The sequence below is a fragment of the Podarcis cretensis genome, assembly GCF_951804945.1.
Source record: "Podarcis cretensis genome assembly, chromosome: 6".
Taxonomy (NCBI): domain Eukaryota; kingdom Metazoa; phylum Chordata; class Lepidosauria; order Squamata; family Lacertidae; genus Podarcis; species Podarcis cretensis.
The window spans coordinates 3,966,703-3,983,329 of NC_137175.1; the positions used below are offsets into that span (position 1 = coordinate 3,966,703).

Below are 16,627 nucleotides of genomic sequence, written 5' to 3' on the forward strand. Positions count from 1 at the left end.
CACGACTGGACCTAATGGTCAGGGGTCCCTTTACCTTTATATCGTAAAACATCCTGTGATCCTCAGGTGAAGGGTGATATTGAAACTTAATAATACGTCCCCAAGGCTCCGGTTTTTTTTCAAGGGTCAGATGGCCCACTATACTGAATGTGGCTTAATTCCCGTAGTTGCCACCTCCACCTGTCCTCCCACAACAAGAGACTTGTTTCTTTTGCATTTTTTAAAATAAGACGCCGAGAATAAAGGGATTCCCCCAGCTGTAATGCCACCTAGAATGGCAGTTCCCAGGTTTGCAGGGTTGGACCCCGCTTCTAATTCCTGGATCCAGCACAGATTCTAATGCTGGAATAGCCAGGCCAGCCTGGTAATCGCCTGGGAGATGTGCTATTAAGAAAGACAAAGGGAAGGGAAGGAGTCATTAGGAAAGCCAAAAAGAGGGAACTTTGTGCCAGATGCAAAAACTCAGAGTTCACTTGGAAGACAAAGGAGAGTTTGAATTAGTGTTTCAGAGTTGGCTGTGTCAGTGACCTGGGGAGGCCAGGGAAGGTTGCAGTCTAAAAGGCCATGCCTGGAACCTCTGGAACCTTGCTCCAGTCAGAGATTAGCATGGCATGTTGTGTTATCTTTTAAATCCAATGTGCATTTTTACAATATTTATTCCTCCAGGATAGCACAGAGCCGTTGATAGGGACAGTTTGTTTATTACTTTTATATCCCACCTTTTCTCAAGGGAGCTCAAGATGATGCATACGTTTGCTGTTGCTCCCCATTTTATCCTCACAGCAACAACCACCTTGCGAGGTAGGGTAGGCTGAACGGCAGTGACTGGCCCAAGGTCACCCAGTGAGCTTCATGGCCAAGTGGGGATTTGAATCTGGGTCTGTCCCGGGTCCTAGTCCAACACTCTCAATCAATGTACCACCGCTGGCTCTCCCAGGCTCAGTGGGCTTTGTGGGGCTAACAAGGGATAGGCCAGCTTACAATAAAGAATTAAGACACCTGCAGGGCTGGTGTCAAACTGCCTTTGCCAACCTGGTGCCCACCAGATGTTTTGGATGGCCAGACCTGGGAGTTGCCATCCAAAACATCTGGAGGGCACTAGCTTGGCAGAGGCTGGTGATTTGATTGAGATAGGCATAGTCATAGTTTTGGATTCTCAGTCCAGATTTTGTTTGGAGTATACGATGTGGAGTGGGCGGCTCTCCCCTTGCTGCCAGCACACTCCTGGGTCCACAGCTGACACCTGGCGTTTTTAGACTCCATTCTGATAGGTCTCGCCGTCCTTCTGGCTGCTGCTGCTGCAGAAGTCCAGCCTGCCCACCAGGGCTGTGATGAGCGCCTGGAGCGTGGAAGCTCTCCTCCGGCTCACTTCGAGCACCCCATGGTGGTCAACGTTCTCTTTTGCGCTGTAGTCCTTGGTCACCTTGTTCGTGATCAGCGAGATGCCAAAGACCCGCAAGCCACAGTGCCTGGCCACAACGACTTCTGCTGCGGTGCTCATCCCTAAAAGGAAGCGGGGCGCTGTTAATGGAGAAATCTGAGGGCTCCCTTGGACAAAAAAACCAAGGACACCAGCCAGGAATACCAGAGCAAAACAGCAGCCAGTAGGCTTGGTCTTTCTTGAAGACTGTCGCGACAGGACTCCCACCTGCCACAAGGTGGAACAAGATGGAAGCCCCCAACAAAAGAGCCCCCAAACTTTTATTAGCTGCTAATCCCCATGTTACACCCCCCAAACTACAACACTCATACATCACGGTTACTTCATGAAAGAGGAGGTCTTGTGGCAGTAATCTGAGCATCCTAGACCCTGCCCCATGGTTCTCCTTGCCCTCCACCAAACACCCATCAAGTGTAACAAAAGAGATACAGTGGTGCCCCGCAAGACGAATGCCTCGCAAGACGGAAAACCCGCTAGACGAAAGGGTTTTCTGTTTTGGAGGCGCTTCGCAAAACGAATTTCCCTATGGGGAAATGTCTTGCGAGTTTTTCCAACTTTTTTTCCCTCCCCCCCCCTTTTTCTAAGCCGCTAAGCCGCTTATCTGCTTATCCGCTAAGCTGATAAGCCACTAAAAGCCGCTAAGCCGCTAACAGCGCTAAGCCGCTAAGCCGTCAATGGGCTTGCTTCGCAAGACGAAAAAACGGCTAGACGAAGAGACTCGCGGAACGGATTAATTTCGTCTTGTGAGGCCCCACTGTATTTACATTTCCCTATTTCCCAGCCAAGTTTTGGCTTCATCTGGGTTTGTTATTTCTGGAATGGCTACTTGTCTGGCACTCGGGTATCAGGATGCCAGGAATTATCACTCAGGCAGAGGGGCTGCTGAGTAGCTGAGCTCACATGTCTATATGAATTTCTGAAGTTTTCCCTGTGAGCCAGTACATAGAGACATTTATCAGTGAATTGTTACATTTGGTATCGTGCAGCAAAGGCCCTTTGAATAGATAGGAAGAAACTGTGATGAAGTGTTTTGTGGGGACAAATCACAAGTCTCAAAAGCGATTGTACTGATTTTGGTAGTGGGCTGCATGTGCATATCATCTGCTGGAGGGGCAAACTGCCACCCTCGACCTGTACATAAATTCCTGCAACAGCACAAACTCGTGTAAGCTTGGTGCAGGACTTAACAAAAAGTTAAAGGTAAAGGTAAAGGGACCCCTGACCATTATGTCCAGTTGTGGCCGACTCTGGGGTTGCGGCGCTCATCTCGCTTTATTGGCCGAGGGAGCCGGCGTACAGCTTCCAGGTCATGTGGCCAGCATGACTAAGCCGCTTCTGGCAAACCAGAGCAGCGCACAGAAACACCTTTCCGCCGGAGTGGTACCTATTTATCTACTTGCACTTTGAGGTGCTTTCGAACTGCTAGGTTGGCAGGAGCAGGGGCCGAGGAATGGGAGCTCACCGCATCGCGGGGATTTGAGCCGCTCACCATCTGATCGGCAAGTCATAGGCTCTGTGGTTTAACCCACAGCGCCACCCGCACAACAAGTTACACCTCTGCATAACAAGAGTTTGGCTCAGGAGTTGTCAGACTGGTGCCATTGGCCCCCTCAGCAAAGGCTTCAGACTTGGAACTTTCATATTTTGTTAAAGGAAATATTTAGCTCTCCTACAAAGAAAGATATGAAGCTAAATGCCCAGGTACATGTCTAAGCAATTCTTGTGAAATGAGCCAGCCTGGATCAGTGATTTTAGCCAATGAGTGAAGTCAGAGCTGTGATTGATGGTTAAGTGAGTTGTTTGGACACCAGGCAAAAAAAATCCCTGAGGTGCTATAGAGCTTCTGGTTTCTCCTCCCCTTCAGTCCACTTCTATCTTATTTTCTAGCAGTGTTTGGAATCTCTAGTTTGCCCTCTCTTTGCCCCCTAGCAACCCAGATGCATCTTTCCTGCGGTGCATTTGTCAGAGATCAGGTACTCTCTAGAAGTAATTTTTTTGCAAATACAAGCATCCCTGCCTCCCAGTTATGCGGGGGTTACATTCCGGGCCCCGAGCAAGGGAAGGCCAATCTATCTATTTTGTGGTGACCCATGTAAATTCAGTTGCATGCAAGTGAGATTCATGTAGTGGGGGGTAACCTGTAGAATTAAACAATGAGTTCAGATGCTTGCTAAAGACTTCCCCCTCCATGCCAACTAGGCCTAGGACCCATGTACCTATGGGACTGCCCCTCCTCGTATGCCACGCGGAGGACCTTAAGGTCCACAAATAACAACACTTTGGAGGTCCCGAGTCTCAAGGAGGTTAGATTGGTCTCAACTAGGGCCAGGGCCTTTTCAGTACTGGCCCCGACTTGGTGGAACGCTCTGCCACAAGAAACTAGGGCCCTGCGGGACTTGACATCTTTCCGCAGGGCCTGCAAGACAGAGCTGTTCTGCCTGGCCTTTGGTTTAGACTTGGTCTGACCCTTATTTTTCCCTCCCCTTATGATCATGATTTATCGGCTACTTTCAAATGAGGCTGCATTTTAAATTGCATTTTAGCCTGTATTTTAAATTGCCCCCCCTTCTCTTTTCCCCCTATTATGTTTTTACTGTGATTTTATTGGTGTTAGCCGCCCTGAGCCCAGCTCTGGCCAGGGAGGGCAGGGTATAAATAAAATTTATTATTATTATTAACTGAAAAATAATAAAACTTTTCAACCAAATTAGTGCTATAAACAAGATGCATAAAGCCCATGGCAGGCTTTGCCAACCTGGTGCTCTCCAGAGGTTTTGGCCTCTGGCTGGGGCTGATGGGAGTTGTAGTCCAGAACATCTGGAGGGTACCAGGTTGGCAAAGGCTGGCCATAGGGAAGAAGGCAATCTAGCAGGTGCAGAACAAGGCCAAGGGTTACCGTGAAGGGGTACAGTTAGGGTTCCCCCAAAAAAGCCCTAAAAACTGTTTGTGAATTCCCCCCCCCCCAGCCAGGCCTCGCCATAAGCATTTTAAAACTGCATTTTCCTCTAAGACAAAAAGCGTTAGCTAAGCAGTCCTCTCTGTAACGAAAAACGCTGTAACAAATCTAGAGCTGAGAACAGTAAAGCTTTTCGCTTCCCAGATCCAAGATAACCTTGTCCTGGTACATTGATTTGCAACATACTTCCAGGAGCAGAGCCAGAGAACGAAAAGAAACATTTCTATGTAAAATCTGTGAAGGGGGAGAGGGAAGAAGGGGTTTGGGGAACAGGATAAAAACCTGATGTAAAATGCTTTTTGCTGCGGCCTGTCTTTTGTGAACTGAATCACACAGGTGCCTCTGCCCCCCCCCCCGGGTGGCAGAATAAACGCTCTTTCTCTGGATTTAACCCCCTTGGTGTCGTTTGGCTCCTTTCGTCCCAGCTTGGGTGCAACATTTTTCCTACCCATGGTTTAAAGGGCCTTAAAAAGGTTACAACCGGACGCGAAGAGACGCAGCTTCCTTCCAGCTCTTACCTACAGCGTCCGCCCCCAGCATGTGAAGGAGCCGGGCCTCTGCGATAGATTCAAAACTGGGTCCCCCGACCATGCAGTACACCCCCTCTTTGACGAAAGAGCTGTAGCCAAGGCGTCGGGCTGTGTCCATGGCCAAAGCGCGGATCTGGCTGTCGTACGCATCCGAAAGAGCAGGGAAGCGAGGTCCGAACCTGGAGAAAGAAGGGGGTGCTCTGAGCAGGGAGGAAACAGGTATTGTGGCTTGGTGCCAGGGCCAAGCAGACAGGCAGCCCCTCGTGCCAGGAGGTAGGCAGATGTACCAGATATATCCCTTCCAGAGGCTGCTGTGACGAGGGGAATTGGATGTTTATGCTGAGCATCCGGCAATGGCTTTTCCCACCTGCCTTGCCTTCGGAAGAGAGCTATGCCTATGCGTCTTTTGATGAACTGAGTGGAAGGCTGTGATTCACAGAGGGGAAGAGTGTGTGTGCCAATTCAACAGTGCTTAGTTTGTTTTGGGTTGTTAGTTTGTTAATGCTGTTAATATTGTTGTTGTTTTTTTAATACTTTTATTTTGCTTTAAACAAATACAGATAAATATAGACAACCAAAATTACAAAAGAAAATTCCTTAATAATAATAATAATAATAATGAAAAAAAAAGCTTAAAAACCTACAAAAAATATCAAAGAAAATGGCATAGGACGTAAGCCATTATGGGAAAGAAAAAACAAAAAGGTAAAAGGAAAGGAGGGGGGGGGAGAGAAAAAAGAAAAAAGGGGGGGGAGAAGGAAAAGAGGAAGATGAGCTGTTAATATTGTTAATATTGTTTTGCCAAAGCGCTTTGTGAATCTTAGGACTTTTGTTGGGGTTATGCTGTTTAGCTTTTCTGTTTGTTGTTCCGTTAATAGTGTTTTATAGAAGGTGGTTGTTTTACTGTAATTGTTTTGCTGGTGATTTGTTAATTATTCTGTATCATTTACGTTGTAATTGTGATGTCCTATTATATTATTATTATTTATTATTGTTTGTAAGCCTCTTTGTGACTCGTGTCCAAGTTTAAGGAGGAAAGGGCTGCTGATCTCATGAGGAAGGATAAGAAGGAAATGATATATCCTCCCCTAGCGTCCCAAAGAATTAGCCGAATTTGTTTTGGTATGCAACTATTGCATCCTGAATCCAATATGCTCGAAAATGGAGGCAGGGGAGCAGTTCCCACGAAGGAGGAGTGGCAGCTGAAGTTGATGGAGTCTGCAGAATTGGGAAGTCTAACCAGCAGAACCAGAGATCAAGATCAAACAGTATGTAAGGAGCATTGGAAAATGTTTGTAGAGCATATGAAGAATGATTGTAAACAAGTGAAATTGCTAGTAGGTTTAAATTGAGCTGTAAAGGTTACATTGAGAGTAAAATGAGAAAAAGGTGGTGTGATTTGATTATAGTATGTATCAGTAATTGGTAACTTGGAGGAATCATGGAACAGCCCAGCAGAGTGTACTGCTTCTTCTGTTAAACTGATTTTAATTTATTTTTCTTTAATAGCTTAAAAACTTTTTATTTTTAGCATTTTAACTGTTTTTAAACTACAGCCTATACCCTTTAAAAATTTGTTGGGCAAGGCTATTGGGTTGCCGTCGTTTTTATTTTGACTCTGTACTTTGTGGTTTTATATTCTGATTTTATCCTGTGAACCTCCCTGGGACCTCTGGGTATAGGGCGGTATATAAATTCAAGAAATAGAAGTAACAAAATATAGAAGGGTGGAAGGGAAGTCAATGTTTAATTGTTGTTATAAATGCACAAATAACTGCATTGTGGTGTGTGTGTGTAATAAATAATATAATAAATAATTTTTTATTTATACCCTGCCCTTCCCGATTCAGAAAACTGGGATAACAACAAATTTAAAACAATTAATTGATGCAACAAAAAAACAGCCTAAAATACAGTGTGTGTGTGTGTGTGTGTGTGTGTGTGTGTGTGTGTTCATTCCATTCTTACAACTATCAGGGGATTAAGGACATTCCAGCTATCCTGAAACATTGGGGGAATGTGAAGCAGAGCTGGTGAGAGGTGTGGCCTGGGAAGAGGGAATGTGATTTGGGTAGTCCTGAGAGCCAGAAAAAGACTATCCACAACCCCATGTTCATGCAAAGAGCTCCTCTGCATGTCACCCCAATCTTCAAAGCGCCAGGGCTCTTTCAGCCAAAACAGCTCCCGTCTTCCATTAATCGGGCGGCCAACCGGAAGTCCGGTACTCACCTTTCCTCATTGGGCCCCAGCAAGGGGTTTAGCCCAGCCAAGCCCAGCAGGTTGATGTGGTCCCGAATAATCATGAGGTCCCCGACGCTGTACGAATCCGCCAAGGCCCCGGCCGCGTTGGTCACCAGCAGCGTCTCGACGCCCAGGAGTTTGAGAACGCGGATCGGGAACGTGACCTGGCAGAGAGAGCAGAGCAGAGGGACGTTTACATCAGCGGAGGGAGGTGTCCCTTCTCTCCGTACGAGGGTGAGAAGAGCCCGGCAGCTGGATCAGGCCTGCGGCCCGTTTAATCCGGTGTCCTGCTGCCGCAACGATAAACCAGGCATCCAAATGGGAAATCGGCAAGCAAAAAAACCTGAGCGCGACAGCAGCTTTGTTAAATCTGGAAGATTCAGGATGAAACAAAATACTTCATCGCATAAGGCAGAGTTGGTTAAGCTATGGAATTATGGTGATGGGCATCAACCTTTAAAAGTTAACTAGCTGGCATCTGTCTGTCGCTTGTGAATGGAGTTGTAAAATCAAATAAAAATTATTCCAAAAATATAAAACAGGAACAAAGGTAAAGGTAAAGGGACCCCTGACCATTAGATCCAGTCGTGACCGACTTGGGGGTTGCGGCGCTCATCTTGCTGTACTGGCCGAGGGAGCCAGCATACAGCTTCCAGGTCATGTGGCCAGCAGGACTAAGCCACTTGGGTGAACCAGAGCAGCGCACGGTAACACCTAGGACTTGCCGATCAGAAGGTCGGTGGTTCGAATCCCCGCGACAGGGTGAGCTCCTGTTGCTCAGTCCCAGCTCCAGCCAACCTAGCAGTTCGAAAACACATCAAAGTGCAAGCAGATAAATGCCGTTTACCTTCCTGCTCCGGCGGGAAGGTAAACGGCATTTCCATGCGCTGCTCTGGTTCACCAGAAGCGGCTTAGTCTTGCTGGCCACATGACCCAGAAGCTGTCTGAGGACAAACGCCAGCTCCCACGGCCTATAGAGCGAGATGAGTGCGCTGTTGAATGGTCTCTTTAAATGTGAAGGTTCATTATTGTTCCACAAGATGTGTATGTCTTTAAGGGCCAGAGCAAATAATGTGACCTAGTTTTACAGCTGTGAAACAGTATAGCAGGTGTAGTTAATTAATATACAGTATAGTTGTGTTAATTAAGCTGTGTCAGCAATTGGGTATAGTATATAAAGAGCAGCGCCTAGCTCTCTCAGTACCCTGGTGGTTGCGTCATGCTTATCGATATATTTAATGTAAAAGGAGTTTTTGTTTTTGTTATTAAAACCTAGCTAAAATTATTTTTGCGTTCCTTGTAATGTGCGGTCTCCCAAGCAAGCTCTCTGCAGCGCAACTAATCTGCAAATAGCCAACACGCGCAATCCCAGAGTCGTCCGCGACTGGACCTAATGGTCAGGGGTGCCTTTACCTTTAGCATACATAAATAAATTCTTTGTTTTCCTTGGCAGGCCTTGTCCTACAATCCCTAACAAAAATGCTTCTGGTTCCCTCTCCGCTTCTTCTTGAAGCCATCCAAGTTGGCGCCCATCACTTGAGTAACACTTTGGGCAGCACAGCCCTTCCACCTACCTTCCAAAGCGGGTAGCCCTCGTACATGTGGAAGCGCCCCTTCATGCAGACGCATGGCTTGCCCTGCAGCTCCCCAAAGAGAAGCTGACCGTCATGGCCCGACACTGTGGAGAGAGGAAGAGAGCAGAAAGAGAAGGTTAACATGCCCCAAATGTCCTTGGAGGCCCCATCTCCCAGTCGTTGCCCTTCCTAGCAGGTCCACCAGGAGCAGTACTGAGACTCACATCTCGGCTATGGCTAATAATAATACATTTTATACCCTGCCCTTCCTGGTTCAAAAACTGGGCTCAGGGCGGCTAACAACAAATTTAAAACACTTAATTGTAAAAGCAGCATAAAATACAGTGTAAAAACATGAATAACAATAAAATTCAAAAATCAATTTAGGGGAAATAAGCATTAGATAATCCCCAGGGCTAGATGGCTGAATTGGTCCAACTTGGGCCAGCGAGGAGACCAGGGGGGAATTAGCTGTGGGGTTTCAGTGCGGGTAATCTTCATAAAAAGGGAAGGGGGAGGGAAGGAAGGGGAATAAAAGATCAGGCTAAGTTCAAGTTGAAAGCCAGGCAGAATAGCTCTGTCTTACAGGCCCTGCGGAAGGAAGTTATCTCCTGCAGGGCCCTGGTCTCCTGGGACAGAGCATTCCACCAGGTCGGAGCCATCACTGAAAAGGCCCTGGCCCTGGTGGAGGATAGTCTGGCTTCCTTAGGGCCCAGGACCTCTAAACTATGATTATTCATGGACCTTAAGGTCATCTGCAGGGCAGACCAGGAGAGGCGGTCCTGTAAATACGAGGGCCCTAAGCCACAAAGGGCTTTAAAGGTCAAGACCAGCACCTTGAACCTGACCTGATACTCCACCGGGAGCCAGTGCAACTGGTAAAGCACTGGGTGAATATGCTCCCATGGCAGGGACCCCATGAGGAGAGTCGCTGCAGCATTCTGCACCCGCTGGAGTTTGTGGGACAGCTTCAAGGGCAGCCGCGCATAGACTGAATTACAGTAGTCAAGCCTGGAGGTGACCGTCGCATGGATCACTGTGGCCAGGTCGGGGCGAGAAAGGTAAGGGACCAACTGCTTAATGCAATGAAGATGGCTAGAGATCCTCAAGGTGCTGCTTCTATGTTGCATTACAATTAAGTGTTTTAAATTTGTTGTTAGCCGCCCTGAGCCCGGTTTTCTGAAGTGGGAAGGGCGGGGTATAAATAAAAATTTATTATTATTTATTAAGGAGAAAAAGAGACCCCGCACATTGCATGCAACTAAGCCATTGTTTATTAAACCAGTGGTTCCCAAACTTTGTTGGGCCAGCGCCCCCTTGGTTCCATAAATTCATCCCCAAAGCCTCCTGCCCTTCATTCAGCATTGTTCAGAAGAGTGGTTTGCATGAACCACTCAGGAAGACAATAACGCAACAGAATTCAAAACAACAAAACTAATTGCAGATTTATTCAAAGCCCATTGAAAACATGAAGGGCTCAGTGGAAGAGCAGAAAATGCCAGGTTGAATTCCCGGCGTCTCCTGGATGGGATGGGAATGCTAACACCTTGGAGTGCAAGGGCTTGTCCATAATTTTGCTTGACCCAAATTTCAATTTTTTTTGTGCAGCAATTAATTCCTCTGGGTCTGAGAGAGTTTCCTATTGTTCTGTGCCTCTGCTTTGCAAAAATCCAAACTTACCCACTGGATTGGATCTTATGCGTGGACAATCCTAAGAAATGTTTGCTTAACTGAGCTTCAATCCAGTGGGTTAGATCAGGTTTTCACAAGGTACAGCTATGGAATGACAAGGAAAGCTCTTGGACCCAGATGAATTCATCAATGTACAATATGAGCCTAAGTTGCTAACATAATCTCAGAGTGTGTGGTGTAGTGGTTAAGAGCGGTAGACTCGTAATCTGGTGATCCGGGTTCGCGTCTCTGCTCTTCCACATGCAGCTGCTGGGTGACTTTGGGCTAGTCACACTTCTTTGAAGTCTCTCAGCCCCACTCACCTCACAGAGTGTTTGTTGTGGGGGGAGGAAGGGAAAGGAGAATGTTAGCTGCTTTGAGACTCCTTCGGGTAGTGATAAAGCGGGATATCAAATCCAAACTCTTCTCTCTCTCTAAACACACAAACCCTCCAGTTACCTACACAGCTTTTGCACTACCAGGTAGGAAAATTCACATGCACTCTGCCATTCATCATCATAACAGTGCAGATGTGTCCATTTCACCACAAGAGGGTAGCCAGATACCACTATTTTTAACTCAGAGGTAGATCCTTGCTATGATGGGTTTCCCATTCACATGCAAGGCTTGAGAAATGCAAAGCGGGATTTTAGCACCCTGGGTGAAAATGCCCTCAAGCTAAGCTGACAGCCAACCCAGCCCCAAAACATGGAGCTGATCTCTTGTTGCAGTTTTTTCTGCTTAATAACAATAATAATAATAATTTTTATTTATACCCCGCCCTCCTCAGCCAAAGCCGGGCTCAGGGTGGCTAACAACCAATAATAAAAACAAGTTGAATGATTACAACTTAAAAACAAGATTAAAATACAACATTAAAACACAGCCTCATCACAGGAGGAGAAAGGAAAAAAGAGAGGGGGAGAGAATCAAATTGACTCCAAGCCAAAGGCCAGGTGGAACAACTCCATCTTACAGGCCCGGCGGAAAGAAATCAGATCACAATCTGCACAATTCATGCACAATCCGTTCCGGCTGGCCAGCGAGGAAGCAGACGTGATGCCCCAGGACGGCGTGAAAAGACCCTGGGAGGAATTGCAGAGCAGCGGCACGCAGCAAGGGTAGTTCTCCATCATAGCTGTTAACTTACAGATTTGAAAATAAGGGACCAGCAACCTTGAAAATGAGGGATCAGCAGCCAAAATAAGGGATTTTCCGAGCACAGGTATGTTCAACTTCTGAGCCCCACCGAGCCAAAGGCAGAAAGCCCAGCCAGCAGCCAAATGAAGCCTCAAGCGGCGGTTCCCACAGCGCAGCAAACCGGCAAAGGGGATGCAGCAAGGAAAACCACCGTCACCTCTCCGCTGGGAAGCGCTGAGCAAAGGCGAGTCCCCAGGCAACGCGGCCGATTTGATTGGCACAAGGCATGCAAGCTCCACCCCCCAGTCATTCTTAGACTCCTTATTGGGTGAGCAACGTAGCCAAGCAGTCGGAGCCTCCCTCCTCCCTGGCCGGCAGGGAGGGAGGGAGGGAGAGGAGCTGCTTCCTTTGAAACCCGGGAAATTTAGTTGGAATGAAATGAAGTGGCTTTAGCAATAATGTTAAAAGGAATATGTAAAAAGGGATTGATATTAGATGAAAATTCAAAATTATAATACGTGATGATAAAGAATTAAGAGAAAAAGAGAGGGTATGGATTTGTTGAATTAAATTTTTGAATTGGAATACAAAAAAGGGAGGTGTGAGGAAGTCATGAAAATAAGTAAATGAACTGCAAGACTAGAAAGAGGGATTGTTCTTAATTGTTTTTTGGTTCTCTAATTGTTTTTGTTCTTCTTACTGTTTGTATTTCTTGTGTTTTCTTTTTACCATTTTTGTAACTTTTTTTTTCTTTTTTTGTGGAAACTTTAATAAATACTACTTTAAAAAAAAAAGAAACCCGGGAAATTTAAGGGACATCATCAATAAGGGACAGCAGCGGGACACAGCACTGGGATAAGGGACTTTTCCGCCATATAAGGGACGGTTGACAGCTATGTTCTCCATACCTGTGCTGTGCGGGAAGTTGGGGATGTCCATGTACTTGAAAGACTCCGGGTTCTTCAAGCTGTCAGCGAGGGGTCCCAGTCCAGAGCCACAGATGATGGCGATTCTGGGGCGCTGTCTGGTACGAGCCAGGAGCCAGTCGGCCGTCTCTCTGCAGAGCTCAAAGCTGCAAAGAGAGATTGGAAAAGAACGGCAGCAAGGTTGAATCAGAATCATAGAAGTGCCGGGTTGGAAGGGACCCTGAGGGTCATCTAGCCCAACCCCAGAGGTAGGGATGGTCAGCCGTGGAATCGGTTTCCAATGTGATAAGAATTTTAAGGTCTTAGATATATAATAAATGTTCATAAATGTACCAACCAAGCATGTACATAGATCAGCACAGGAAGACCAATCTGAAACCATTTTTGATTCCCAAACTGACCAGATGTTTTCTCTGCAAAGTCAAAGGAAAATGGAAAAGCCTCCCCATTGTCTTTTCCTTCACAAATCCCGTCTTAAGGGTATGTCTGTCTGTGTTTGAATAGGGTGAGCCTGTGACCTGGCTCAGGAACTAAGTATTTATCATTACAAAAGACTGGCATTAAGTGAGCAATAGGTAACCTGTCAGGCGAGATAAACAACACACTCAGATTTCTGCTGTAGACTGCCTTTTCTGTGATGTAGGTATGATGTTTCTGGGGGTGGTCTTGAGCTCCAGGGCAGGGAATTTAAAATGTCTATATAAGGGCAGGCACACTTTGGTTCTGGGTCCTCCTCCTTTCCTGTGTGTGAGGCGATCACCCTGTTGCAACAGATCAATAAAGATCAGGCTTACGAGCTGCTTTGCTTCTCAATATTCTCTGGTTGGCCTCTGTTATTTTCTCCTACCAACAGGGAACCTACGTAAGGACTCTATATGGGCTCTTGGATACCCCATAAGGGAAAAAGGGCAGATTTTTTGTTTATAATACCAATAGGTGAAGAAAGAGCCAAAGCCAATCAGAACATGCAACTGTTAATGTCAGGGTTGTGGGTTCAAACCCCATGTTGGGCAGAAGATTCCTGCATTTCAGGGGGCTGGACCATTCGTGGTCCCTTCCAACTCCGCAATTCTATGATCCCACAATTCTTCTGTGCAGGATTATGACCATTTATTGCATTTATATCTCACTTTTTTCTCCCAAAGTGCTCCAGGTGGCCCTCCCCTGCCTCACTGATTCCCCACAGCAACCCTGTGAGGTAGGTCTGGCTGAGAGGCAGTGCCCAGCCCCCAAGGTGGCCCCGTGAGCTTCATGGCTGAGCAGCGATTTGGACCAGGTCTAACCACTACACCACACTGCCTCTCAATGCCCCAGGTTCAATCCTCAGCATCTTTGGGCAGGGCTGGGAAGGAGAGACCCTTTCCTGAAATTCTGGACAGCCACTGCTGACGAGTTCAGCCCAGAGGATGGAGAGGCTGTAGCCTTTAGGTGTTGCTGGGCTGCAACTCTCAAGAGTCCTTGTTTGGGGCTTCCATCTTGTTCCACCTTGTGGCAGGTGGGAGTCCTGTTCAATAAAGGCCAAGCCTACTAGCTGTTTTGCTCTGGTATTCCTGGCTGGTGTCCGTGTTTTTTTGTCCAAGGGAGCCCTCAGATTTCTCCGTTAACAGCTCCTATATTCCTGGCTGCTATCTTTGTTTGGTAATCCAAGTGAGCCCAAGGATTTTCCTATAACAATGTGACCGGTGGTTTTCTTTTTTTAAAATATTATATTATTAATTTTCCAAAAACAATTCAAAATAAAAAACAACAATACATATTCAAACACAGAGAAAAAAATAGAGTTGACTTCCCCCTATTCTCTCCCCTGGTTCCATTGTTTATCATCATACCACATGTCCATTTTAAATTATAAAATCATTAATATTACTTATTGTCCAGTCAGAATGTCTTTACAACGATTTTTGTGACCGGTGGTTTTCAATGGAAACAGTTCACACTTACAGTCCATTGTTACCAAAAACATTCAGAAACAAAATGATAGACACACACTTGTTGCGAACAGCACCTTCAGATATCAAAGAGGATAGACCTCCTGTTTGTGGATTTCCCTGGCTTTTTTCTGGCCCATGTAGGACCAGTCTGGATAGTTAGCCTTTGTGAAGACCTGATGTTTTCATCCCCAAAAAAGTTTTTGATTTGAGTTTCTATTGAAATGAGGCTGCATATTAATGTTTTAATGTTGTATTTTAATCTTGTTTCTAAGTTGTATTTCAATCAATTTGTTTTTATATCGGCTGTTAGCTGCCCTGAGCCCGGTCTTGGCTGGGGAGGGCAGGGTATAAATAAAATTATTATTATTATTATTATTATTATTATTTATCATTGGAATCCAATCATTTAGCCCATAGCACCAAACAAATTGTAAATAGGCAAAGGCACGTTGTACAAGACTAACCAGGGTGTCAAAGAATTCCTAATGTGGGTTTTTGTAAGATGCAGAATTTGGCAGCCACCAAGGGACAAGATCCAATTGGAAATTACAAATGTGGATGCCTTCACATGTTGCGTTTAAAGTTTAGAAACTACAGAGATTGTCCACTAGGTGGGTAATATGAACTTTATGTCTAGATTTTCCACCAGCTGTAATTCTGCTTGTGGTATTTAGCTGACCATGTGCAAAACTGTATGTTGGCCAGAATACCAGAATTCACTCAAAGTGGGGATTACAAAACAAGTTACAGATTTGCAATGGCATTTTTGGGATGCTATTGTAATAAACGAAAATCTGCCCTTATGGGGGACACAAGAGCCCTGAGCCAGGTCACAGGCTCGCCCTATTCATACACAGACATACCCTTAAGACAGGATTTGTGAATGAAAAGACAATGGGGAGGCTTTTCCATTTTCCTTTGACCTTGCAGAGAAAACATTTGGTCAGCTTGGGAGCCAAAATGGATCCAGGGCTGCTTTCCTTTGCTGCCTCAGACATGTGGCCCATACATTTATGTACGTGTTTGCCTGGCACATTTATTTTATATATATATATATATATATATATATATATATATATATATATATGACCTTAATTTTTTTAATTCAATATAAGCATTAAAAAATAATAATCTTATTTTCAATTTTTCTTTTTGCAGTTGAAAGTTTCCATACAAGACCTTATAAAAGGATATCTTTAAAGGGCTGTTGCTCACACAGCAAGAGGCCTTCTGGAGACAAACTTGAAACACCATGTCTCCTGGTGATTTAAATGCTAAAAATGGATCCGTCTCTCAGGCATGTTTTTCTATTGCAGCACCCACACCCCACGCCACCACTCACCAAGATGCTGTCACATATTATTTCCCCATTTCTCTGGATTCCCAGAGAAAATATGGTAAGCTATATATATATATTTTTTAAAGTGGGAAAAGTAAATTTTAGCAGCGAATGTGATCGCATTTTCAAGAGGTGGAAACCTGGGGGGTGCATGCATAAGCAGCACTAAAAATCCCAATAAGTATGAAAGCATCTAGAGAGGTGATGAGATTCCTGGTTTGTGCTTACCTGAAGTTTTCGGTGGGTTGCATCCTGGACTGCAGATGAGCGCAGACTCTGAAGAGAGGATGGAGATCTGGGCTGGAGAGCTTTTCCTCAGGACACTGACCACAACTTTCCCCCACTGCTTCTAAAGCCCAGGAAGCCAGCTTTTTATATGCACAGAGAATGCTTTGTTTTCCCCTGGGGGCTGGCCATTGGCTGCAGAGCTGCAGAGCGAAAGCTGGAAGGGAAGGCGTGGATATTTCCCCCTTTGGGCTTCCCTTCACAGAAGCCACCCAAACCCTTATCTCCTCTTTGGGATGCAGCCAGGACATCCCGTGGGCCCAAGGCAGATGGGAGGTCCTATGATAAACCCATGATGGGGGAATTAGCTGCCCTCTTGTATCCTGCAGGAGAATCTGTTGGGTTGCAGCCCTTTCCCACCAATGCTACATTGGGGACACCAGCAAGGTGAAAAAGGCGAAGAACCCCCGTACGGTTAAGTCCAGTCAAAGGTGACTATGGGGTTGCGACGCTCATCTCGCTTTCAGGCCGAGGGAGCCGGCGTTTGTCCACAGACAGCTTTCCGGATCAAGTGGCCAGCAGGACTAAACCGCTTCTGGTGCACGGAGGACCGTGACAATTGCCGGAGCACACGTGAACACCGTTTACCTTCC

The 16,627-nt window shown here is 46.0% G+C and overlaps 1 protein-coding gene across 1 annotated transcript; it reads right to left on the reverse strand.

Moving 5' to 3' along the window:
• Positions 1 to 638: 638 nt before the first annotated feature.
• Positions 639 to 16,167, reverse strand: LOC307217801 (purine nucleoside phosphorylase-like). The gene is made up of 6 exons (XM_079979722.1): positions 15,978 to 16,167; positions 12,462 to 12,625; positions 8,743 to 8,846; positions 7,157 to 7,332; positions 4,916 to 5,106; positions 639 to 1,503 (listed from the first exon to the last, which is right to left on the reverse strand). Exons 1-6 carry the CDS (start codon positions 15,998 to 16,000, stop codon positions 1,253 to 1,255), a joined length of 909 nt encoding a protein of 302 aa, XP_079835848.1. The 5' UTR covers positions 16,001 to 16,167; the 3' UTR covers positions 639 to 1,252.
• Between the last annotated feature and the right edge of the window lie 460 nt (positions 16,168 to 16,627).

Coding starts and splice junctions, on each gene's coding strand:
- LOC307217801 (XM_079979722.1), bottom strand. CDS start 16,000: ATGCAACCCACCGAAAACTTCAG. Junction 8,847..12,461: donor CAACTTCCCGCACAGCACAG/GTATGGAGAACA, acceptor CTCTCTCCACAG/TGTCGGGCCATGACGGTCAG. Junction 7,333..8,742: donor AGGGCTACCCGCTTTGGAAG/GTAGGTGGAAGG, acceptor TCTCTCTGCCAG/GTCACGTTCCCGATCCGCGT.